General features: G+C 36.5%; 1 protein-coding gene and 1 non-coding gene across 7 annotated transcripts in view; both read left to right on the top strand.

Moving 5' to 3' along the window:
* STK31 (serine/threonine kinase 31) overlaps positions 1–24,799 on the top strand; it is an 85,410-nt gene that overhangs the window by 10,437 nt on the left and 50,174 nt on the right. For 2 of the 6 annotated variants that reach the window (XM_059885905.1, XM_059885906.1), the window contains exons 2-10: positions 5,188–5,234; positions 5,323–5,375; positions 12,073–12,171; positions 13,220–13,294; positions 14,780–14,938; positions 16,783–17,141; positions 18,167–18,341; positions 20,362–20,477; positions 22,386–22,545. In XM_059885905.1, the coding sequence (XP_059741888.1) occupies positions 5,207–5,234; positions 5,323–5,375; positions 12,073–12,171; positions 13,220–13,294; positions 14,780–14,938; positions 16,783–17,141; positions 18,167–18,341; positions 20,362–20,477; positions 22,386–22,545 (1,224 nt within the window). In that variant the 5' untranslated portion in view covers positions 5,188–5,206. The other 4 variants (XM_059885908.1, XM_005205559.5, XM_005205560.5 and 1 more) reach the window with 4 other exon arrangements.
* On the top strand, positions 23,142–23,213 carry TRNAC-GCA (transfer RNA cysteine (anticodon GCA)). The gene has a single exon. It is a non-coding gene; the product is annotated as a tRNA-Cys (tRNA).

Below are 24,799 nucleotides of genomic sequence, written 5' to 3'. Positions count from 1 at the left end.
GTGGCATTCCCACAAAGAAAATTCCAGGTCTGAATGGCTGCACTGTGAATTTTACCAAATATTTAAGGAACAAAGATAACTAATTCTATGCAGACTTTTTCAGAAAATTGAAGTTAGTAGTTTTTACAGCTCATTATATGTGGTCAGCATTGCTCTGATAACCAAACCAGACAAAGACATTGCAAGAAAGGAAAATTTCAGACCTATATCCCGCTTGAACATAGATGCAAAAATATTTAATATTTTAGCAAATCTAATACAAGAATATATAAAAAAACATAATACATCATGACCAAACTTTATGCAAGGGTTGCAAGTTTGGTTTATCATTTGAAAATCAGCCAGTATAATTCATCAAGCCCAAATTTATCATTTGGGTTTCCCTGGTGGCTCAGTGGTTAACAATCTGCCTGCCAATGCATGAGAGGACGGTTTGATCTCTGGGTGGGGGAAGATGCTCTGGACAAAGAAATGTCAACCCATTCCAGTATTCTTGCCCAGGAAATCCCATGGACAAAAGAGTCTGGTGGGCTACAGTCCCTAGGGTCCCAAAAGAGTAGGACACAACTTAGTGACAACAACTCATTGTATTAACAAATTAAAAAAGAACCACATGATCATTATCACAGATGCAGGAGTATTTGATAAAACTGAAGATACATTCATAAAAACTCCCAGCAAACTAAAAATAGAAGGTAATGTCTTCAACTGGTAAACGGAATCTACTAAAACTACAGCCAGTATCAGTGGAAAGAAAGGCAGTGCCAAAGAGTGTTCAAACTACCACACAATTGCACTCATCTCACACGCTACTAAAGTAATGCTCAAAATTCTCCAAGCCAGGCTTCAACAATACATGAAACATGAACTTCCAGATGTTCAAGCTGGTTTTAGAAAAAGCAGAGGAACCAGAGATCAAATTGCCAACATCTGCTGGATCATCAAAAAAGCAAGAGAGTTCCAGAGGAACCTCTATTTCTGCTTTATTGACTATGCCAAAGCCTTTGACTATGTGGATCACAATAAACTGGAAAATTCTGAGAGATGGGAATACCAGACCACCTGACCTGCCTCTTGAGAAATCTGTATGCAGGTCAGAAGCAACAGTTAGAACGGGACATGAAACAACAAACTCGTTCCAAATAGGAAAAGGAATATGTCAAGGCTGTATATTGTCACCCTGCTTATTTAGCTTACATGCAGAGTGCATCATGAGAAACGCTGGGCTGGATGAAGCACAAGCTGGAATCAAGATTGCCAGGAGAAATATCAATAACCTCAGATATGCAGGACACCACCCTTATGGTAGAAAGTGAAAAAGAACTAAAGGGCCTCTTGATGAAAGTGAAAGAGGAGAGTGAAAACGTTGGCTTAAAGCTCAACATTCAGAAAACAAAGGTCATGGCATCTGGTCCCATCACTTCATGGCAAATAGATGGGAAAACAGTGGAAACAGTGGCAGACTTTTTTTTTTTGGGGGGGGGGAGCTCCAAGATCACTGCAGATGGTGACTGTAGCAATGAAATTAAAAGACGCTTACTCCTTGGAAGGAAAGTTATGGCCAACCTAGACAGCATATTCAAAAGCAGAGACGTTACTATGCCAACAAAGGTCCCTCTAGTCAAGGCTTTGGTTTTTCCAGTGGTCATGTATGGATGTGAGAGTTGGACTATAAAGAAAGCTAAGTGCCAAAGAATTGATGCTTTTAAACTGTGGTGTTGGAGACTTTTGAGAGTCCCTTGGACTGCAAGGAGATCCAATCTGTCCATCCTAAAGGAGATCAGTCCTGAGTGTACATTGGAAATACTGATATTGAAGCTGAAACTCCAATACTTTGGCCACCTGATAGGAGGAACTGACTCATTTGAAGACCCTTATGCTGGGAATGATTGAAGGCAGGAGAAGGGGATGGCAGAGGATCACATAGTTGGATAGCTAGCTATGGACTCAATGACACGAGTTGGGGTAACTCCAGGAGTTGTTGATGGACAGGGAGGCCTGGCATGCTGCAGTCAGTGGGTGGCAAAGAGTGGGACACCACTGAGACTGAACTGAACTGAATACAGAGCGAGGAACTATTGGTACATGTGACAAAATGGATGAATCTCAAAATAATTATACTGAATGAAAGAAAACAGAATGGACACGCTGTATGATTTGGTTAACATGAAATTCTAGAAAATGCAAACTGGTGACAGAAAGCAGGATCTATTACTTGGAGTAGACGGGAGCCAACGACCATAAAGGGACAAGGAGAAACCTCCGAGGGCGGTGGGGCTGTGTGGGGGGTTGTGAAGGAAATGACTGTCCTCTTCATTGTGAGGTTAATTTCAACAGCTTATACATATGTTCTGTCATGTGTACTTCTACTACTTTACTACTGTATTATTGTATATAATACTTCAAACTGGCAAAAATTAGTGGAGATAATTTTCAACTGTTGTGCAAGGTTTGCCACCAAGTGTAACATCTGCTCATAACCACATAAGCTATATTATTCCTCACCGCCCACCCCCCACCCCCCACCCCCACCCCTCCGCCCCAACCGTTAATGTGAAAAACGCTGCAACACGAGCGAGAGCTGACCCTAGGCTGGACTGAGAAATGCTTGCAAAGCTACTAACCTGAACATCATGCTTTCATTGTACTAAAGTCATTTTCTCCTTTCTACCTTGTTAAAAAAAAGAAAAAAAAAATGCTGGGATTCTTCCAACTTGGGTATTTAAAATTTTAAGCAACATGTACAAATTACGAAAGGACACAGAAGTCCACACCACTATCTCACGTCACCGTTTGAAGTTTGCTAAACGAGACGGCAGACGGCCATTAGTCCACAGGCGCTGGGAATGCCGTCATACAAAGCCTGTGCGCAGACTCCGTGCGCTCCTCGCAGAGCGCATGGCCCCAGCCGGCACGCCCCGCCCTAGGCCGCAGCCCCTGATGCTCACGTGAGCGAGGCAGTTGAGCAAAGGCAGGATGTTGGCACAGCAACGAGCGCGCAAGCGCCGTTTGGAGACCCAGTGGCCAGAACACGTGAGGTAAGTCTGCACGTTTGCGGCGGCGGGCAGAGAGCTGACGGCCCAGCATGTGGGGCCTGGGGCATTCTTCTAGAACTTCTGTGGCAGGAAGTGCGAGGTCAGTAGCAGTCCTTTCGGTGGGTTTGGTGGTAGCACCGTATTTTCACCCTGGGTTGTCTTTTAGGTCCACAAGTATGGGCGTGGCCGTTTCCTGGCCTTCTTGGTTTCCACGCTGCCCGCTCGCTTCTGAGGGTGACAGCCACCCCAGTTTCTAAGGGTACTGCCAGAAGGCGAAGCTGGCCTGCAAACAACTGGGCCTGCTGCTCTGGTTGAAGACATAGACCTGCAGACCAGTTGTCGGGTGGAATTCTCTCTTCCAGCAAATTCTGTGACCTTTTAAACTTCGAAATGCCTAAGACAGGCGTTGAGGAGCGACCTGGACTCACTCCGAATTCTCCATGAGAATTGGAAGTGCTGTTTGGTAATCCCGGTTTGCAGATAGTGGGTGCAGCACCACTCCCGTCTTGTGAGTGTGTGAAAGTCTCTCAGTCGGTTCCGACTCCCTGAGACCCGGTGAACTGTAGCCCCCTCCAGACTCCTCCGTCCATGGGTTTCTCCCGGCAAGAGGACTGGAGCGGGTTGCCATTTCCTTCACCACTCCCGTGTTAACCATTGCCAAAAAGTGTTTTTGACCCCTTTTAAAAGTAAGATTTAAAAACTTTTTACGTCGTGTGGTGCCATTTCCGAAGTAAAGGTTTTCATTTTAGAAAAAAAGAAGGCAAAATGAAGGTCATTCAGTCATGTCTGACTCTCGGGATTCTCCAGGCAAGAATACTGGAGTGGGTAGCGGGTCCCTTCTCCAGGAGATCTTCTCAAACTAGGAATCAAACCGGGATCTCCTGCATTGCAGGTGGATTCTTTACCAGCTGAGCTACCAGGGAAGCCCCCATCTTTTAAATTAAGCGAGTGTCTTCCAGCGAAATAAGTTTCTTTGGACAGATTCTAACTTGTTTTTACAACTTTTTGCTCAACTTAAAATTTACTTTTGAGTAGTATATGAGCAAGAATCCTTGTTTTAAAGATGGGTTGATCCTACTTAGTTTATGTGAAAAACGTAAAGTTGTAACAAAAATCATAATAGTTAAAATTTTTTTATGACCTTTCCCCCAGTATGACACAAGATTAATTTCTTTTCCTGTGGTTGGGGGAGGATTTGGATATTTGGTGTAGTGATGTTCTTAATTAACTCTTAAAATTCTTTAAAAGATCTATTTTCAATTCCTTTCAAAAATATAACGTTTATGCATATAAAGTGCCATATTCTAGTGTTTTAAGGGCAAAGTTAGAACTAGTAGACATTTTGAAATATCTTGCATTTGGGAAAGCAAATTATGTAATGAAAATTATTTTTGAAGTTATGGGCACAATTTGATTGATTTTGCAGTTTTTAAATGCAGGTATCTTCAAAAGCAGAAACCATAAAATGGATATTCTTATTTAAAAATTAAATACCAGTCTGAAGCATTTGTGTTATATATATATGTTCGTAGTGTTTCTTTTTGTTTAAATTGTGGGAGTGCTACTCTTGTTTAGTGCATGTGTGTTTAGTTGCCCAGTTGTGTTAGACTCTTTGCAGCCCTTTGGACTGTAGCCTGTCAGATTCTGTCCATGGAACTTTTTCAGGCATGAATGCTGCAGTGGGTTTCCATTTCTTCCTCCAGGGGATCTTCCCAACTCAGGGATTGAACCCACCTTTCCTGTGTCTCCCACATTGCAGGTGGATTCGTTACCTGCTGAGCTATCAGGGAAGCCACTACTCTTGTTTAGGGAAGGCATCAATTATTTTAAAGAATATACACTTTGTACTGAAATATTTATGTAACTGAAAAGAGTGTGCATCAATTATACTGTTCAATATAAATATATAAAAGTTTGGTGAAAGAGATAATTTCAAAGATAGAAATTGCATCTGATGAAATTGCAAGATATACTCAAAACAAAATAATTATTGGAGAAAATATCTTTGAGGTTGTTTTTAATACAGAGTTTGGATATTGATTATTTGGGACAAAACATACACAGAGGAATTTGGACATTGTATGATTTTGTCTTTAATTCACTGTTAATGGCCAATTAATAGAACCTAATTCAAACTATTGAATTGTTTTAGTTTTGCAGGAATTGTCCAAATGGAGGAAGATAAACATTGCAATAAAGGTACTGACACAAAAAATTATTTTTGTATGTAAAAGTTAGATGATCTTGATTAATTTCTGATTTTCTTTGTATTGTAATTTGATTTTAGTTGAAGATGTGGTTGGAAGTCATGTGGAAGATGCAGTAACATTTTGGGCCCAGGTAAAATAGCCTGATTTATTTCCTCTCCCACCTCTTCCTCCACTAACCCAGATCCTCCCCAACAAAAATGAAAATAAAACCCTGTAATATGATATATATATGTCATTGTTATTTTCCATGCTTAATTTTTATTGAACATTTTTTAACACAGGGCATTATTAGAAGACAAATGGCTAAAAATTGAACTGAATATCAGAATTATGAGTGTGAGGTTTTAAAATTACACTTAATTTAGCATCAGCAATCTAGGCTGCATAAATTACTGAAGATGCTGAGAAACTGTTGTATTTGTGAAGTTACAGCTCCATCTAGAGGTCTTGGATATGATTGTTTAAGTGATTCAGTTCAGTTCAGCGGCTCGGTCATGTCAGACTCTTTGTGACCCCATGGACTGCAGCACACCAGATTTCCCCGTCCATCACCAACTCCTGGAGCTTACTCAAACTCATGTCCATTTAGTCGGTGATGCCATCCAACCATCTCATCCTCTGTCCTCCCCTTCTCCTCCTGCCTTCAATCTTTACCAGCATCAGGGTCTTTTGAAATGAGTCAGTTCTTCGTATCAGGTGGCCAAAGTATTAGAGTTTCAGCTTCAGCATCAGTCCTTCCAGTGAATATTCAGGACTGATATCCTTTAGGATTGACTGGTTTGATCTCTCTGCAGTCCAAGGGACTCTCAAGAGTCTTCTCCAACACCACGGTTCAAAAGCATCAATTCTTCGGCACTCAGCTTTCTTTATAGTCCAACTCTCACATCCATACATGACTACTGGAAAAACCATAGTTTTGACTATATGAACTTTTGTTGGCAAAGTAATGTCTCTGCTTTTTAATATGCTGTCTAGGTTGGTCATAGCTTTTCTTCCAAGGAGCAAGCGATACTGTTTTAAATTTCTAAAGTGGTATTGCTTTTAAATTTCTGTCTTTTTTCTGTTGGCTTAATTTTGAATTTGAGGTACAATGTCTTTTTCATCATATAATTGAAAGTACTAATGGAACATTTATAATTTTTTATTGGCAGTCTTCAAGGCAAATAAGTTTACTCAATTTTAAATACAAAGTGAAGCACCAAAGTGCTTATGTTCCAGAATTTAAGAAGATGAATCTCTCTAATGTACAGTTACTCAATAACTTTTAATTTTATGAGCTGTGTGATATGAAAGGGAAGGGAATAACATTTCTGTGTACTTCTGCAGCCTGAGAACAACTCTTTGTGCGGGTAGAGTGAATTGGCAATATGGGAAACAGGATTTATGAAAAAGAATGGTTAAAGAAGAAATAAGATTAACTCAGGCTTCTTAAATCTGTTTAGAAAACATATTTTAGAAGGGTGATATTCATAGAAAATGTTCAACAAATTTGTATCTCGGCTTATGGACACATTTTCTAAAGGGTGCCCACATGTTCTGGTTCTTTGCCCATTTCCCCATTGTCTCTGCATTGATAGTACCTGTATCCCTCTCAGCAGTGTCCAAGTGTTGGATGATAAATGATATTTTTAAGCTTATTAAATAGGAACAGCATTTACTGTCTTAATTAAGTAAGATTTTCTAGACGAGTACTGTCTGGTAGAAATATAATTTGAGCCATATAAGTACATTTAAAAGACACATTCAAAATGAAAAACAGGCAAGATCAATTTTAATAAAAACATTTTATGTAACTCAGCACATCCTAAATATCTTTTTAAAATGTAATGAACACAAGTATGTTAACAAGATATTTTCCTTTTTTCATAGTAAGTTTGTAAAACCCAGTGTATATGTTAGACTTACAGTACAACTTAAATCAGATGAGCCACATTTCAAGTAAGAATTGGCTATTGTATTGGTCAGTGCAGCTCTAGACTTCAATTTTTATTGACATTTATGTGAATTTGTAGCCTGAGTTTGAAATTATGATTTAAACCAGATGTCAGCACACTTTTTCTGTATAGTATTAGTAAGTATTTTAAGACTTGTGGCTCTGTTGCAACTGTTCAGCTCTACAAAAGTTGCCATTGTAGTACAAAGGCAGCCATAGGCAATATATAAATAAATAGGTATATCTGTAAATAAAATTTTATTTACCAAAACAGCAGAACTCATACTTTTCAAACCTCTGATTTCAACCATGAAGTTGAGGCCCTGTAGAAATTTAAACACATTTCAAAAAGAGAGAAAGCATGTCTTAATTGAATGAAAAGATTAAGAACTAAAACTACTAAAGTGTCCATATGAATCAGATGATTTTTTTTTTAAGAAACAAATTGTTTGTACACACGTTTGAATTCATATTGGAGACAGTCCCTATGTGTGCCCCTTTGACAGTTGTAATAAGAAATTTCCTCAGTTGACTAACCTGAAATCTCATACCTTAACACATGCTAAGGCCAGAAACAGTCAGTAAGAAGAAAAGACCCTTCTCAACCTTGGGAAGCATCTTCCAGAAGGATGGTTGGAAATAACTATGCTTCTCCTTTGTGTGTTGTTTCTAGGAAAAAAAATTTTAAATGAATCCTATACATCTAAGGGACATCTTTTGATGTTTGATGAAATTTTGATATGTTTTGATAAAATGCTAAAATTTTTAAAAATTCAAGATGACATTGCTAAGATGCTCATTCTTGGTTTGTAATCTCATTTCAAGAATAGATGCATGCTAATTCACTTTAGTCCTGTCCTACTCTTTCACGACCCTGTGGGCTGTAACCCACAAGGCTCCTCTGGCCATGGCATTCTCCAGGCAAGAATAGTTTAGTGGGTTGCCGTTTTCCTTCTCCCAGGGATCTTCCCGACCCAGGGATTGAAGCCACATCTATGTCTCCTGCCTTGACAGGCAGGTTCCTTACAATTAGCGCCACCTGGGAAGCCCAGGTCATTTCAAGAACATAGTATTTTTGTAAAGTGTGGTCCCAACAGGGGGACACTTCATGAATTCACTTCAAAAGACATTTCTTTATATAGCAGTGCTAAGCATAAAAGGACTTCTCATATTCTTATAAACATGAAGCTCACTCTGTTGCTTACAGTTGTTTTAATTTTGTGTTTTCCAAGTGTGCATGTGGTATACTTTGTGAGAATAGATTTAGTATATGTGATTTTTCTGGAGGTTGGTAATTTTGCATGCAGTGGATTTTCTTTAAAAAGAATGGTCAGTTACATGCTTGCTTCAAGAGTATTTTCTTTTTTTTTTTATTTGAATATAAATTTATTTAATTGGAGGCTAATTACTTTAAAATATTGTATTGGTTTTTCCATACATTGACATGAATCCACCATGGGTGTACATGTGTTCCCCATCCTGAACTCCCCTTCCACCTCCCTCCCCATCCCATCCCTCTGGGTCATCCCAGTGCACTTGCCCCGAGCACCCTGTATCATGCATCAAACCTGGACTGGCAATTCGTTTCACATATGATAATGTACATGTTTCAATGACATTCTCCCAAATCATCCCACCCTTTCCCTCTCCCACAGGGTCCAGAAGACTGTTCTATACATCTGTGTCTCTTTTGCTGTCTTTCTAAATTTCATATATATGCGTTATTATACTGTATTGGTGTTTTTCTTTCTGGCTTATTTCACTCTGTATAATAGGCTCCAGTTTCATCCACCTCATTAGAACTGATTCAAAAGTATTCTTTTTAATGGCTGAGTAATACTTCATTGTGTATATGTACCACTGCTTTCTTATACATTTTTCTGCTGCTGGACATTTAGGTTGCTTCCATGTCCTGGCTGTTATAAACAGTGCTGCTATGAACATTGGGGTACTGTGTCTCTTTCAATTTTGGTTTCCTCAGTGTGTATGCCCAGCAGTGGGATTGCTGGGTCATATGGTAGTTATATTTCCAGTTATTTAAGGAATCTCCACACTGTTCTCCATACTGGCTGTACTAGTTTGCATTCCCAGCAACAGTATAAGAGTGTATTTTCTTATAAGAGTATTTTCTTATAAAAAAAAAAAAAGACTCTTTTGCTGTCTTAATTTTGGTTTTATTACTTGATGTTATCGTATTTTGTATAATTGTATTGGATCTCATAGTATCAAGTAATAGATGTAATTTAATAGTCACTTTTTTTTTCTGAAAACCTACCTTAGTCACTTTTTTTTTTTGGAAATCCTAGTCACTTTTTTTTTTTTTTTTTCTGAAAAATGCTGCACGATGCCAATTTTCAGTGTGATTTCCTCCCCTGCTCAGTTGTAAGATGTATTGTACTTTTTAACACCTGATGTGTACATTCTGTGTAACAGAAAAGGCAACGATAAAACAGTAATTCTACAGAAAGAATATAGCAGAAAAAAAGCTAATTATAGCATTTGATTAGGGCTTTGATAGGCTGTAGATGAAGAGTATATAGAGACTTAGAAACATATGGAGGCAGGTCAAGATGAAGATCTGCTCACATGTATTCTCTCTTTTTCTACCACTTTGGATTTTCTGCCATTTAAGCCACTTACATGAGAACACTTCAAAAATTTCGGTAGGCCTAGTTTGCTGAGTAGCCATTGGAGGAATCTTAAGTATTTGACATTTGAACAAAGAGCTTTCATTTATGCTAGTCCATATACCTACAAAATCTAATCATGTAAAATGTTTTGGTGTATTCTGAACTTCAGAGAGCTCATTCCGGGGGAGTATTAAAGACTGATTCCAGTGTGTTTTGGAGTCAGTTTGAATTCACTTCACATTTTTACTGTGCATAGAAACTCAGAGTTTGTTTTCATTTATCGAAGATAATCATATTCTTTCTAGCCTTATTGACTGTGTTATTGATATATTTTTAAAGAACATACGTATTTAACAGTACTTTGAAATAACTTTATACTTACAGGAAAGTTGTAAAATTATTTTCAATATTATACCCTTCACCTAGCTTTCCTTGTTTCTAACATTTTACATATCCATAGTACAGTGGTCACAGTCAGGAAATTGACCATGGTACAGTCCTAGTAACTCTTAAGTACAGCCCTAATTCAAATTCCACCAGTTTTTTTCTTATTTCCTTTTGTTTCTATTCCAGGATCTGCCTCAAGATCTCACATTTTATTTAGTTGTCATGTATCCTTAGTCTCATCCAACATTTGGTAGTTCTTTCATACTTTTATCTTTCATGATTTTGACATTTGTAATGAGTACTGGTTAGTTATTTTATAGAGGATCCCTCATTTTGTATTTGTTTATGGTTTCTCGTAAACAAATTGGCAGTAGTACTACAGAAGCGACTGTAGCACTGCAGTACATACTGCAGTATGAGGTACTGGAATTACATCATATAGAGAACTTACAATACTAAGATATTTCTTTATTGGTGATATTAACCTTGATCCACTTGGTTAAGGGGATAACTGCTACGTGTCTTAATTGTAAAGTTACTATTTTTCCTTCTGTAAGTAACGAGTGTTTTAGAAGAAGATACATTGAGACTATCTAATCTTGTTTTTCTTAAACTTTTTACCCGCGGATATTTTATTTATGACTATGGTCTTTGATGATGATTTTTCTATTTTCCTCATTCCTTCTGCATTTATTAATTGGAATTACTCATTAAGGAAGAGTTGTTTCCTCACCACCTTTTATTTGTTTAGTCAGTTATTTATATTAATATACACCTGTGGGTTATAATCTAGTACTGTCATTTATTTTGTTGCTTACATTGTTCCAGCTTTGGCCGTTAGGAGATTGTTCACATTGACTGCTGTATCATTTAAGCTGCACCCATTCTTTTTTTGAATATTTCTTTACTTTTTGGCATCACCAGATATTACAGGATCATCATTTATTTCCCTGTCTTAGCCCTGGAATGACCCACTCTCCAGAGAAATCTTGTTCCTTTTATCAGAGAATGGTGTTTAGAAATCAAGATCGGGGTACTAGGTGTGCTTATCACTACTTGAGTATTATTGCTTCTAGTTGCTCTTAGCAGACAGACCTAGGAAATATATTTATCAATATAATACAAAAATACAAATACATATAACTAACACATGTGCATATCTATATCTGTGTGTATTTCTTTCATATATACATATATTCACACATAAACATATGTGTGCTTGCGTACATATGTATGTATATATACATGAATTCATATTGATACTTTGCAATTGTAATCTAACATTGCAGGTTCATTCTAGCCTGCCTTCCTTATTTGTAATTTCTTTCTGCCTGCTTTCATTATATACAATATATTTATTTATTTGTTCAATCCTCGTATATGTCTAAAGTAGTTTCAAAATCGTTAACCCATGCCCCTGTGAGAAATAAATTTACTAAGTAGATAACCGTGTTTTTGTACAGAGGAACCTATACATTTTGAAATCAGTTTTACATTTTTTTCCTTTATGCAGCAACAAATATGTGAGAAGACCCATGTCACTTGACTAAAATATGGTACCTCTTTTGAGCAATTAGGATTTGATCTAAAGTAAAATCCAGAGACAAAGTTATCTCTTCATATAATATTAATAATATTTAGTATCTAGTTTTGAATTCCATGTAATTTGAACTCATTGGGAGGTAAAAATTTTCTATAGCCTAGTTCCATTTCTAGTAAAGAACTCATTCGAATGATGGAAAGTAATGATGTGAGAATTTATTTAATTTCTAATGCTCCAAAACCTTTTAAGTATCATGCATAGTAGAACCCTTGTTTGCATAACATTGAAAATATTAATAATACTTTACTGAATTTATGTCTGCCCTTCCTTCTAGAGTATCAATAGAAATAAGGATATTATGAAGATTGGTTGTTCACTGTCTGAAGTCTGTCCCCTTGCCAATTCAGTGTTTGGGAATCTTGATCCAAAGAAGGTGAGCCATATTCTTGGATACAATTATTCCATCTTTTCTATTAGCTTTACTGATCTTAGATTTTATAGATTTTGGAATTTTTGTTATATTTGAAGAAAGAGGCACATTTTTAGAATTTGTATAGACTACAGTCATTATTAATTTATTTTTTCAAAGATACCTATGAACTATCTGCTATCTACCAGGCACTGTGTTAAACACTGGTACTTAACACAGTGGTGAACAGAATAGAATGGTGGCGAACAGAATAGAATCCTTGTCCTTGACCCTGATTCACAAAAATTTATAAGAGATATGTTTATGGAGAACAGTTTGACAATATACATATGTGCATGTATTTTTTAATTGACATAATTTACAATGCAGTATATATCTTTTAAGTACACAGCTTAATGAATTTTTCATATGTATGCATCTATGTGATCACCACCCAAATCAAGATACAATTCTGTCAGCTTAGAAAATTCACTCAGGCCCCTCTCAGTCAGTTCTTAGTCAGTAGTCCTTTAACAGAGGTAACCATTATTCTGACTTCTCTCACCATAGGTTCATTTGCCTACTCTTAAATTGTACAATATGTATACTCTTTTGTGTATGTATGGCTTCTTTTGTTCAAACATAATTTCTGAGATTTATCCAGATTATTGTATGTTTGTTCTTTTTCAACCTATGCAGTATTTCAGTGTATGAAAGTGAAAATACTAGTTGCTGAGTCTTGTCCAACTCTTTGCGACCCTATGAACTGTAGTCTGCCAGACTTCTCTGTCCATGGGATTCTCCAGGCAAGAATACTGGAGTGGGTTGGGATTCTCTTCTCCAGGGGATCTTCCTGACCCAGAGGTCAAAGCTGGGTGTCTTGTATTGCAGGCAGATTCTTTACCATCTTTACCATTGGGGCATGTAATGGTGAAAACAAAGTACCTGCCTCATAGGGTTGTGAGAATAAAATAAGTTATTATACATAAAGTGCTTAGTAAATGACCTGATCTACTTAGCATTACTATTCATTAAAATGCCAAATAATTTTGCTTTCTTTTTCTGTCTGTAGATTTATGGTGGATTATTTTCTGAAGATAAATGTTGGTACAGATGCCAAGTACTGAAAGTCATCAACGATGAAAAGGCAAGAATGAGTGTTCAACTTTTTTTGCCATGAGGAATATTTATTTTCAGTCCAAACTTTGGTGCTTATTTAGCCTTTCATTGCTTATTCATAGTAGTATAAAATATGGTTGAATACCACTACAATATTATAAAGTAATTAGCCTCCAATTAAAATAAATAAATTTTAAAATATGGTTGAATAACATATGAATTGACTAAAGCATACATTTCCCCCTCCCTCAAAAAACAAAAGAAATGAAGTGCTTACAAAAGTCAAAGTTAGATTCAGAAATATTCTTCTGATTTTAAGTTGTCGTATAATCACCCCAGATTATCAAAGAATAGATTACCTAATTTGTGTATTATTTTTGGTGGCCAGTGGTTCTTTGTATTTTAGTTCTTAATAGTTATGTTTGAGTCTTGCTGAGTAAGTTAAAGTTTATTCTGTTAAGATTGAGTAGAAAAAGAACATTTGATTCTGAAATTATGTTTATATTTTACTTAGTAGACATGCATGTTGTTAATAGTGAAGATTTGCTTGCCTCTTTCTTGTGCCTTGGTTAAATGTGATGAATTTTCTTTGCATTTAGCTATTTTGTCTTTTATATTGTGAAATTACGGAATATTTTTAAGGAAATTTGTGGAGATAGGATTCTAAATAGCAATTGAACATCTCAGGCTGTGTAAAAGCATCTCTATAGGGTTTCTTTTACTATTTTTTTAAAATGTCTGCTTTCTTGGACTTAAAAATATTTTATATAATATTTTGTAAATATTGTTCTTGGTGCAATAAAGTAAGATGAAACACTTTGAGTAATGTTCCAAATGTATTTTTAAAATCTCGTGATTTATTATTGTTATAGGTAATGATTTATCTTAGTAAAACAGACCTGTTCCCCACAGTTTGACAACTGGAAATGATATTTTGTGTTTGCTTTGATTTGACTTTAACTTTTAAAATTAAGGGCGAAATGGCTTTTGACCTTGTGATAAACTATTTATCTTTTTTACCTTTTATAGATACAGAGCTGGAGGAAAGGGTGAATTTGATTCATTTCAAAGGTGTAATAGCTGGAGTTAAGTTTATCAAAGAAAGTTTCATAAAACTTTGCCTTTTAAGATTTTATTTTTTCCAACTTGAATTTAAGAATGTTGATTGATTTTAACTTTAACATTAGAGATAGAAGAGAGTCATAAGTTTCATAGACTTATATTTATTTAAATACCATTGTTTAAAAAAATCAAAATGAGAAATGGTACTGTTGGAAATAGTACTGTTTGGTACTAGTTGAACTAGTACCAAATAGGAAAATCCCTGGGATCTCATGGACTATGGGTTTTCTGTATTTTGAGGATATTGTTGGAGCTCTTGTTTCTGAATGCATTTAGACAATTTCAGGTAAAATGCTATCATGATTTACAGGTAATTGACAAAAAACAGCAAATATATGATTTTTTTGAGATATTTAAGTTCTGTATTAGTATTTATCTGATTATTTTCCAGTGTCTGGTGAGATATATTGACTATGGAAATACAGAAATTCTGAATCGATCGGATATAGTAGAGATTCCTTTGGATCTGCAATTTTCTAGTGTTGCCAAAAAGTATAGACTTTGGGGACTACAGATTCCTTCTAGCCAAGAAGTTACCCAGTTTGATCAGGCAAGTCACAGATTTAAAATATTTTTGTTAACGGAAAGAAAACTATGTGCTCGAAAAAAAAAAAAAAGTCTGGTTAAAATCCATTAATTTTCTGTAATATGAAAGCTTGTATAAATTAGTGAAAAATGTGAAATGATGGAATAATTCAGAAGCAATTATATATTTGTGCTCATCTTTGCTAGAATACACATTATAGATCAGATAAGACTGGTGTTTGTGTGTATACACTTATATAATAAATGTAAATAGTTTCTTCTGATGAGAAAGCTTCAAATAGTCTCTTATTATTGAGAGACTGATGCATATAATTATTGTTATCTTTTGCTTTTGAGAAAATATTTATAAAATAAAAGTGATCTTTAGCTGTGGCCATAAATATCACAAATTTGAAATAAGCAAGAGTTGTAAATTAATCAAATTTTATCTTCTTGGCAGAGGCTCACACTGTTCAACATAGTAATTGGCAGTGACATCTCTGTTAATCTAGATTCCAGTTTGTATTCATTTCCATTAAATTTTAGGTTAGCAACCTTATTCTGGAAGACCTCATAATTTCAGTGGTAGTCTTAACAGGAATCCTATCTCCTTTTAAATCTGCAAAAATGGTATGCTTTTGGTAACTGATACTGCTATTGAAGGAATGTTACACTGCAAAGTAATCAGATATGTATTTTATATTCAGCAGCTCAGATGACTTATGTGAAAATAATCAGTACTAGCAGGAACAATAAAATTTGAAAACCTTCTCTTTGCCTCTCTTTTGTTCAGTTTTTAGTATCTTTTAGGTCACTGGGTGTAGCTTTGTCTGCACTGTAGTTACTTATAAGAAACATTTCTGTACCTAGAACTGTGTTGTTGTTCGATTACCAAGTCGTGTCCAACTCTGTGACCTCATGGGCTTCCCTGTTCACTATTTCCCAGAGTTTGCTCAAATTCATGTCTTTTGAGTCAAGTGATGCTGTCTAACCATCTCATCCTCTGCCACCATCTTCTTTTGCCTTCAGTCTTTCCCAGCACCAGGGTTTTTTTCAGTGTGTCGGCTATTTGCATTAGGTAACCAAAGTATTGCAACTTTAGCTTCAGTGTCAATCCTTCCAGTGAATATTCAGGATTTATTTCCTTTACAACTGGTTTGATCTCCTTGCAGTCCAGGAGATCCCCAAGGGTCTTCTCTAGCATCGCAACTCAAAAGCATCAATTCTTCAGCTGTCAGCCTTCTTTATGGTCCAGCTCTCAGATGTGTACATGACTACTAGAAAGACCATAGCTTTGACTTTACAGACCTTTGTTAGCACAGTGATGTCTCTGCTTTTTAATACACTGTCTAGGTTTGTCATAGCTTTCCTTCCAAGAAGCAAGGATCTCCTAATTTCATGGCTGCAGTCACCATCCATAGTGTCTTAGAGCCCAAGAAAAGAAAATCTGTCACTGCTTCTACATTTTCCCATTTTTCCTAGATACCAGATTTCATTTTTATATGCTGTAACTCCTCAGCACACCTTTATATTTAGTTAGGACCAAAATGGTCAACAGAATCTGCTTGATTTAAAGAGATTATTCTAGGGTATTTAATTGGTACACTTTAAAAAAATGTATAAATATAGATTCCTGTACAGGTCTTAGCTCTTCTTCTGGAAAGGATTTATCAAGTATGTAATTGGAGTATAGTATACACATGAGGAAGTATATTTGTATTTAGCCAACAAGGTAAAACCACTTTTGTAGAGATTTCAGAATGAAGAAATAATGATCATTGGAAAAACTAGATATTAATAGAAAAAATAAGTGAAGGAAAACATGTTGGTATAGATGGTTAATATCTTCTTTTTTCTTATCTTTCTTAGGGCAGAACCTTTTTGGGGAGCTTGATTTTTGAAAAGGAAATTAAAATGAGAATTAAAGCTACCTATCAAGATGGAACAATAATTGCTCAGGCTGAGTATGGCAATGTAGATATTGGGGAAGAGGTGGCTAAGAAAGGATTTGCAGAAAAATGCAGACTCACTTCCAGCACTAATATCTGTGAGGAAAAAAAATCAGATCCTGGTCAGCTTGTCCTCAGGAACCTCAAAAGCCCCATTCCTTTGTGGGGGCATAGATCAAGCCAATCAAACTTCACCCGGCCAAAGGGGCGCTTAAGTGGGAGAATGTGTCTTGACTTGAAGAATGAAAATGATGCAGGAAATAATGTGACATTTCCAAAGTAAGATTGTAGTGGGATTTTTAGTCTTACCTAATTTTTGATTTATGTTAGAAGCTCTTGTCATAGTAGTCAAGGCTTATGTTTTTAGAGTCCTCAACTATGTCTGTGATTTTGAGGGATAATACTGATTATGTCTGTTTTTCTCAAACAGGTATTCCTCTCTAACACACTGAAAAAAAAATATTCCTCTTTAACAGGGATATTTTAATTAAAAGCCATTTTGAAAGAAAAATCATTTCTGAATTGTTTGAAGTTTACATACCAGCTCTTCTTTCCAAGTCTTTTGAATACATTTATCATAAAAATCTACCCCTAAATCTAAATTACTCAGGCAAGAGACAGAATTTCAGATAAACTTTGAAGTTTTTCCTATGGCTCTGAGAATATTTTAATGAGTCTTAGGGAATTGCCTTTTCTCTTAAACAAAAGAGAGGCTCTTTTTTCTTCCTGTAAAAATTTACTCTGATGGAATTTGATTATAACAAAAATGTTCACTTTTTAGATAATTTTTAGTTACAAACTTGAAGCAGAAAGCCAGATTTGATTTTTAAAAGTACAAAACCATCCTTTTACTTCTGTGTCATGATCCAGCCCATGATACTGTGTAATGGGTAATAAGCTTTTTGTTGGGATCTTAATCAGTGCTTTAGGAACTAAACGGTTAAATGGAGTGGGAGTAATGAGAGACTGGAAGAAACTGATACAGAAATGGTTTTTACTATCTTTGCTGGAGTTGATACTGATATGAAAAAGTTGGAATATGATTTATCTGAGATTAGGAGGCATTATTTTTGAAGTATGACTTCAGCTATAAAATCTAGTTTGCATTAAAATGCTTTCTAATGTTGAAACTGGGTAAAGATCAGATTAGTTTCTAAAATTAACTTTATATAGATACACACACACACACACACACATATATATATATATATTTATTATGGTATGAAAAGCCAAATTTTAAGTTTTGATCTCTGTCACACTTAAAACAATTTGGTTTTTAAAATGAGTGAATTTGTTTTTAACAGGGAAAATTTGGCTGTTGGTGACTTTAATTTAGGGTCTAATGTCAGCCTGGCAAAAATTAAGCAGGACCAGAAACTGATTGAAGAAAATGAAAAACTTAAAACAGAGAAGGAGGTTCTTCTTGAAAGGTGCAAGGCATTAGAATTGAAAGTCGAACAGACTGCCCAGGAGCTGCAGGTATGGTATGTTTCAGTGGCTTAAGATAAAGAATGATCAACTGGGAAATTGTGTTCATTTACTCTTATTTTTTAAACAAAAATTTATTCATTTATTTATTTTTGACTGCATTGGGATCTTCATTGCTGTGCACAGGCTTTCTGTAGTTGTGAGGAGTGGGGCTACTCTCTAGCTGACGATGCACAGACTTCTCATTGCAGTGACTTCTCTTGTTTCTGAGCATGGGCTCTAGGTGCACAGGCTTCAGTAATTGTGGTGCGTGGTCTTAGTTGCTCTGAGGCATGTGGGATCTTCATGGACCAGGGATCCAGCCCATGTGCCCTGCATTGGCAGGTGGATTCTTAACTACCTGATCACCAGGGAAGCTCTAATTTGTTCTTATTTGTCTTTATACTTTTCTGTCTCCTTTTCTTACCTCCCCTTCTTCTCCCTACTCTTGGTATTCTCTCTTTCTTCATACTTGTTTATAGATGAAATTTTTTCTTATGCTACAAACTAATCTTTGAATTTCATTGGATGTTTGAAAAATTAATAATTTCTCATTTATATTTCCTTTTATGTCCTTTAAATTTTTTTAACTCTGGAAATATTCAAACATTTTAAAAAGAGAATTGAATAATTAGTACTATGTATCCATCACCCAGTTTTTACAATTATTAAATAGATAGACTTTTAAAAAATCTATGCCTCCTAGTAATTTCAAAACAAATCCCATTCATAATAGTTTAATGTACATGCTTTAATGTATTATGTATCTCTAACAGAAAAGAAATTGAAAAGAGACATAACCATAATACAATTACATTTAAAAATTAGTAATAATCCTTTCACTAAGTTCACTAATTTATGTTCACACTAAGTGAAAGTCACTCAGTTGTGTCCGACTCTTTGTGACCCCATGGACTATACAGTTCATGGAATTCTCCAAACCAGAATACTAGAGTGGGTAGCCTTTTCCTTCTCTAGGGGATTGTCCCAATCCAGGGATTGAACCCAGGTCTCCTGCATTGCAGGAGGATTCTTTGCCAGCTGAGCGACCAGGGAAGCCCATAATATCATTTAATATCCAGTGTTCAGATTTCCCCTGTTGTTCCATGAATATCATTTTATGTTTGGTTTCTTCCAGTCAGATTTCCAGTTAGGCCTATACATTCCATTTTGCTCAATAAATCTCTTAAAGTGCTTCATCTGCATCCTATTGTTGTTTAACAGGCTGCTATATCTCCATGTATTTCCTTTTATGATAGTTAAGTATCAAGGTTTGCTCAGATTCAGGGCAGTTCTCCCCCTCCCCCCAGAATACTGTATAGTCTTCAAATGTATAACTTTTTCTAATACCAAATATGTTACCCCAACACGAGTTGCCATTCCTCTAACATCAACTGAATGGCCTACAGTTAATTTTTGACACTAAATGCCAAGAGTTATCTCAGACTCCACAAGGATTAAGTCCCTCAAGACTTAGCTCAATTTAAGCACTAGCCACAAATCAGGTCCCAGGCTACCCACACTTTTTTCTATCAGTTTAAGACTTCCTATGACCCACTTCCACACCTTGCTCTCAATTCAGTAATTCAGTAACAACTGTCAGGACTCATGAAAGTGCTGTACTTACGATGACAGTTTTATTATAAAGGATACAATTCATAAACAGGCAAATACAAGAAGAGACGCAAAGGGGAAGTTATGATGGGAGTGGAGATGGAGATCGTTTGGAGGATTCTCTGGACCAGTCACTCTTCCAGCACATGGATTTGTTCACCAGTCTGGAAGCTTCCCCCAGACCTCATCATTCTGAGTTTTTTAAAATCAAGGTTTCATTACTTGGGCCTGGTTAAGTCATTGACCATTGGTAGTTGAACTCAATCTCCAACCCTTGAATTCATATGTGGCATTCTTCAGGGAACACTGCCGCATAAATCCTTTAAAATTTTAGTTACACCTAAAAGTTGTTTAAATAACAGTAGAAATACAGTTTCCTATGTGGGTCTGACTAAGATATGTTTGTTCTTTGCTTCAGCAAGAGAAAGCAACTACCATGGATTTGACTAAACGTTTGGAAAGCACTGTGAAGACTTGTATAGGTACCAGAATGAAAAATCTGGCAGCTAAGGTTGAAATATTGAAAGAAATTAGGTAGGTAAAAGTGAATTTTTGAGGAAGATGGTTTAAAACAATGCTGATTAGTTTGTGCTTTGTTTAATTTCTTTGCCTTTAATTTTTGCTTTTTCTTTTTTAAAATTAATTATTTTAGTGGGGACCCTTGATGGTTTTATTCCTGTTTTACACTCACTCTCTTTCTATATATATATATATATATATATATATATAATATATATACACGCATATATATAGCTGTTCAGTTATAGCATTGGTTTCTACCAAACATCAACATGAATCAGCCATAGGTTTACCCATGTCCCCTCCCACTTCATATTTACTTTGAAACTTATTCTTTGTATTTTCATTATTTTAAAGACGGAAACTAAAGATAGTTACTCCTGAGACAAATTTTATACTGTTTTTATAGTGTTCTGTTGTCACCGTGTGGGATGATAGTATCTCAAGTTATATGTGAGAATGGAATTAAAAAGTCAACACAGCTTCTAAATAATAGTTTGATGGGAAACTACTAGGTCCCATTGTTTTGCTTGGGGTTATTTTCAGTCCTATACAGAAACTATTATAGATTTCAGTAATCCAAATTATTTAATTATACTCTGTCTGCTGCTGCTGCTGCTAAGTTGCTTCAGTCGTGTCCAACTCTGTGCGACCCCATAGACGGCAGCCCACCAGGCTCCCCCGTCCCTGGGATTCTCCAGGCAAGAACACTGGAGTGGGTTGCCATTTCCTTCTCCAATGCAGGAAAGGGAAAAGTAAAAGTGAAGTCGCTCAGTCGTGTCCGACTCCTAGCGACACCATGGACTTCAGCCTACCAGGCTCCTCCGTCCATGGGATTTTCCAGGCGAGAGTACTGGAGTGGGATGCCATTGCCTTCTCTGATACTCTGTCTAAAGAAAGACAAAAGTAGTCTTCCTAAATTACAAGAAAAATGATCTTCATGGAGTCAGAAGAAAAGCAGTTGGTTAGCAAGTCTCATACAGTTTAATCAGCATGTCTCAGATTCTATATGTGAATTATGTAAGTATTTTACTTTATAGATAATTGCTTTATTGTTGCTTAGGGATAATTTTCCACCTTTATTGTTGGTTAGGGAATGTGGAAAAAATAGTTCTCACAACAGTCTAGTTCTCTTTTTGTGCTGTGCATAAAACTGCTGTGCAGTAATTCATTTCCTCATGTACTTGGAAACACTAAGACGTTGCTCTCAATTAACACTATGTGTTCATCTTTTGTCCAGTGGGAATCTGTATTTTCCAGTATAAATCTGTCAGTCATCGTCTGGTTTATAGGTTTTAAAGAGTTTGAGTAATTTGGTCTCTCTAGAGGTTAATCAACTTTTAACGCACAGCCAAAGTGACTACACTGGCAAAGCTGTGAGACAGACTTTAGACCAGAACAGTTCAGTATATTTTAACCTGTATTTGAGGAAATAGTATGCTATTAGAATGGTGGAAGTCCGGTTGGAAGCTAAAACAAACAAAATGGTGAGTGAGCCGTGTTGGTTTTCCTAATTGGCCTCTCTGATTGCTTTGTTGGGATTTTTTGGGATTTTTTTTAAGATTATGCAAATGCTGGTCTGCTTATTAAGGTCCAAGGACTCTGTGCCTTCATCTTGATAAAATTGGCTTAAATATAACATTTTAAAAGAAGTATTTACAAATCTAATTTTATATCATTTTAATTCTGCAGACTTTTGAAGCTGTCTTTATAAATATTTAATTTTTTCCCAGTGAAATGTATTTTTAGTCAAAGGTTTGTATCAAAGTTACCTATGATTTTATATAGTTTTAAAAAATACCTTTTCATAGTCAGTGTTGTAAATAGTAACTTTAGACCATTACTATTTGTGTAATTTTTTTTCTCACACCACCTTAAACATTTCTTGATCTTTTCCTTTTGCTATTTTTTTTTTTTAAATAGACGTGTCAGTATCAGTGTTCGTTTTGGAAATGACCTTTCAGATGCTATACAAGTGTTGGATGAAGACTGCTTTACTATCCCAGCTTCTTTGAATGAATTAGAGCTAATTTGGGCAGAATATAATCTGGCTCAGGAGAAGATTCAAACTTGTGAGAATGTGGTAGGTCAAGAATTTTTCTCCATTATGATTTTTATCTGTTGAATATAAGGAGATAATATCTTTCAAAAAAGCAGAAGGACTGCAGATATTGTAATGATACTTTATATGAAATCTTTAACTTTTGAAATATCTTCATATTAGTAATTTGATTTCTTTTGTTGCCTTAGAAGAAAGGTAAGGTAAATGAGTAGTGATTGTGGAAAAGGGTTAACAAAATCTTTTCCCCTTTTGCCTGAGGATTTACCTCTCCCTGTTCCCTTAGTAATTTGATAAATTGAAATTTCAGTCATGTTACTGGCAACATTGTTTAGGTAAATAAAATCCCTGATTGGTAAATTGTATCTGGATTGGGAGGAACTGCAAACTACAAATACTAAACAACTGGGCATACTCCCTGAGGGACCCTGGAAGCTATACCTATAAGAGGTAATGGTTTTTGAGGGGCATGAGGCTTATAAGCTGGGATGACTCCCACACCTGCTAATGTGGATCTTCTGGTCAGAGGGGCATGCTTTATGCTACAGTATAGGACTCTGCCTTACTAGTAAATGCTCTCTAAATCATCTGTTCTTGAAAGGTGGTTATATGTGGGTGCCTCCCTGGTGGCTCAGACGGTAAAGCGTCTGCCTGCAATGTGGGAGACCCAGGTTCGATCCCTGGTTAGGGAAGATCCCCTGGAGAAGGAAATGGCAATCCACTCTAGTACCCTTGTCTGGAAAATCCCATGGACGGAGGAGCCTGGTAGGCTACAGTCCATGGGGTCACAAAGAGTCAGACACAACTGAGTAACTTCACTTTCCTTTCCTTTCCTTTATATGTGGGTAGGGAAGGGATATGAAGAATGGAATATTTCATGTGAATTCTTAATTAGTGTAGGTACAAATATTGTTTCCTTTGGGAATTTTCTTTGTTATACTCAGCTGAGTAGAACTCCATGTTTTTCATATAAGATATCTGATACAATAATCATAGCTTTCCATAGTACCTATGAGCTCTATTCTTGAGTTTGGAGTTGTCCTATCTTAAGTATTGGTGGTTTCTGCCTCTGAAGATTGTACCCTAAAGGTCTTATTCCCTAGTCATAGCTAGTTTGGCCAGTTGGCAGCCTAACTGGCTCTGAATGAGAAAAGTAGATAAGATAACTAAGCCTTTGGAAATGCCAGGAATAATTAATTTGGTTGCTGCTAAGTCACTTCAGTCGTGTCCAACTCTGTGCTGCCCCATAGACGGCAGCCCACCAGGCTCCCCCGTCCTTCGGATTCTCCAGGCAAGAACACTGGAGTGGGTTGCCATTTCCTTCTCCAATGCAGGAAAGGGAAAAGTAAAAGTGAAGTTGCTCAGTCATGTCCGACTCTTAGCGACCCCATGGACTGCAGCCTACCAGGCTCCTCCGTCCATGGGATTTTCCAGGCAAGAGTACTGGAGTGGGGTGCCATTGCCTTCTCTGATTTAATTTGGTTAGGGGATTAGATTTGGGTTACTTTACACATTAGACCTTTACTGGTCACTTCTGATGATAGACGAAAACAGGTGACAGAGTAATAATTTTTGAATCTTTTAGAAACACGTATGTATAGGTACTTGTATGTATAGGTACTTTTTAAACATGGGCATTTTTGCTCCTCAGGAAAATGAGGCCCACAAGGTTTAAGGAAATTGCTGAAGATTACATACTTCTAAATGTTAATCTGGGATTTTAAACCAGATGTCTTGATTGCAAAGTGTATTCCATTTAAACCATACTGCCATCATTAAAATATTTCACATTTTCATGTAGTAAGATGAAACTTGAAAAAGAACTGCTTTTTAACTTTTGTTTTGTCATTTGAAAATTCAATGGCACCCCACTCCAGTACTCTTGCCTAGAAAAGCCATGGACCGAGGAGCCTGGAAGGCTGCAGTCCATGGCGTCGCTAAGAGTCAGACACGACTGAGCGACTTCACTTTCACTTTTCACTTTCATGCATTGGAGAAGGAAATGGCAACCCACTCCAGTGTTCTTGCCTGGAGAATCCCAGGGACAGGGGAGCCTGGTGGGCTGCCGTCTATGGGGTAGCACAGAGTCAGACACGACTGAATCGATTTAGCAGCAGCAGCAGCAAAGTGATTCAGGACACGGAGGGAAAAAGGTCTTATATGTCTGTCAGGTTTGGTATTCTAGTAGGACAAATGTGATTTTTTTAAAACAATTTGTCTCCACTACTGCTGACATTTCAGGACTTACTTTTGGGCTTTATTGCCCTAAAGTTCATTT

Source organism: Bos taurus, chromosome 4, assembly GCF_002263795.3.
Source record: "Bos taurus isolate L1 Dominette 01449 registration number 42190680 breed Hereford chromosome 4, ARS-UCD2.0, whole genome shotgun sequence".
In the NCBI taxonomy this organism is placed as follows: domain Eukaryota; kingdom Metazoa; phylum Chordata; class Mammalia; order Artiodactyla; family Bovidae; genus Bos; species Bos taurus.
The sequence above is the reverse complement of the archived record's forward strand: the minus strand, read 5'-3'. Positions and strand labels throughout refer to the sequence as shown.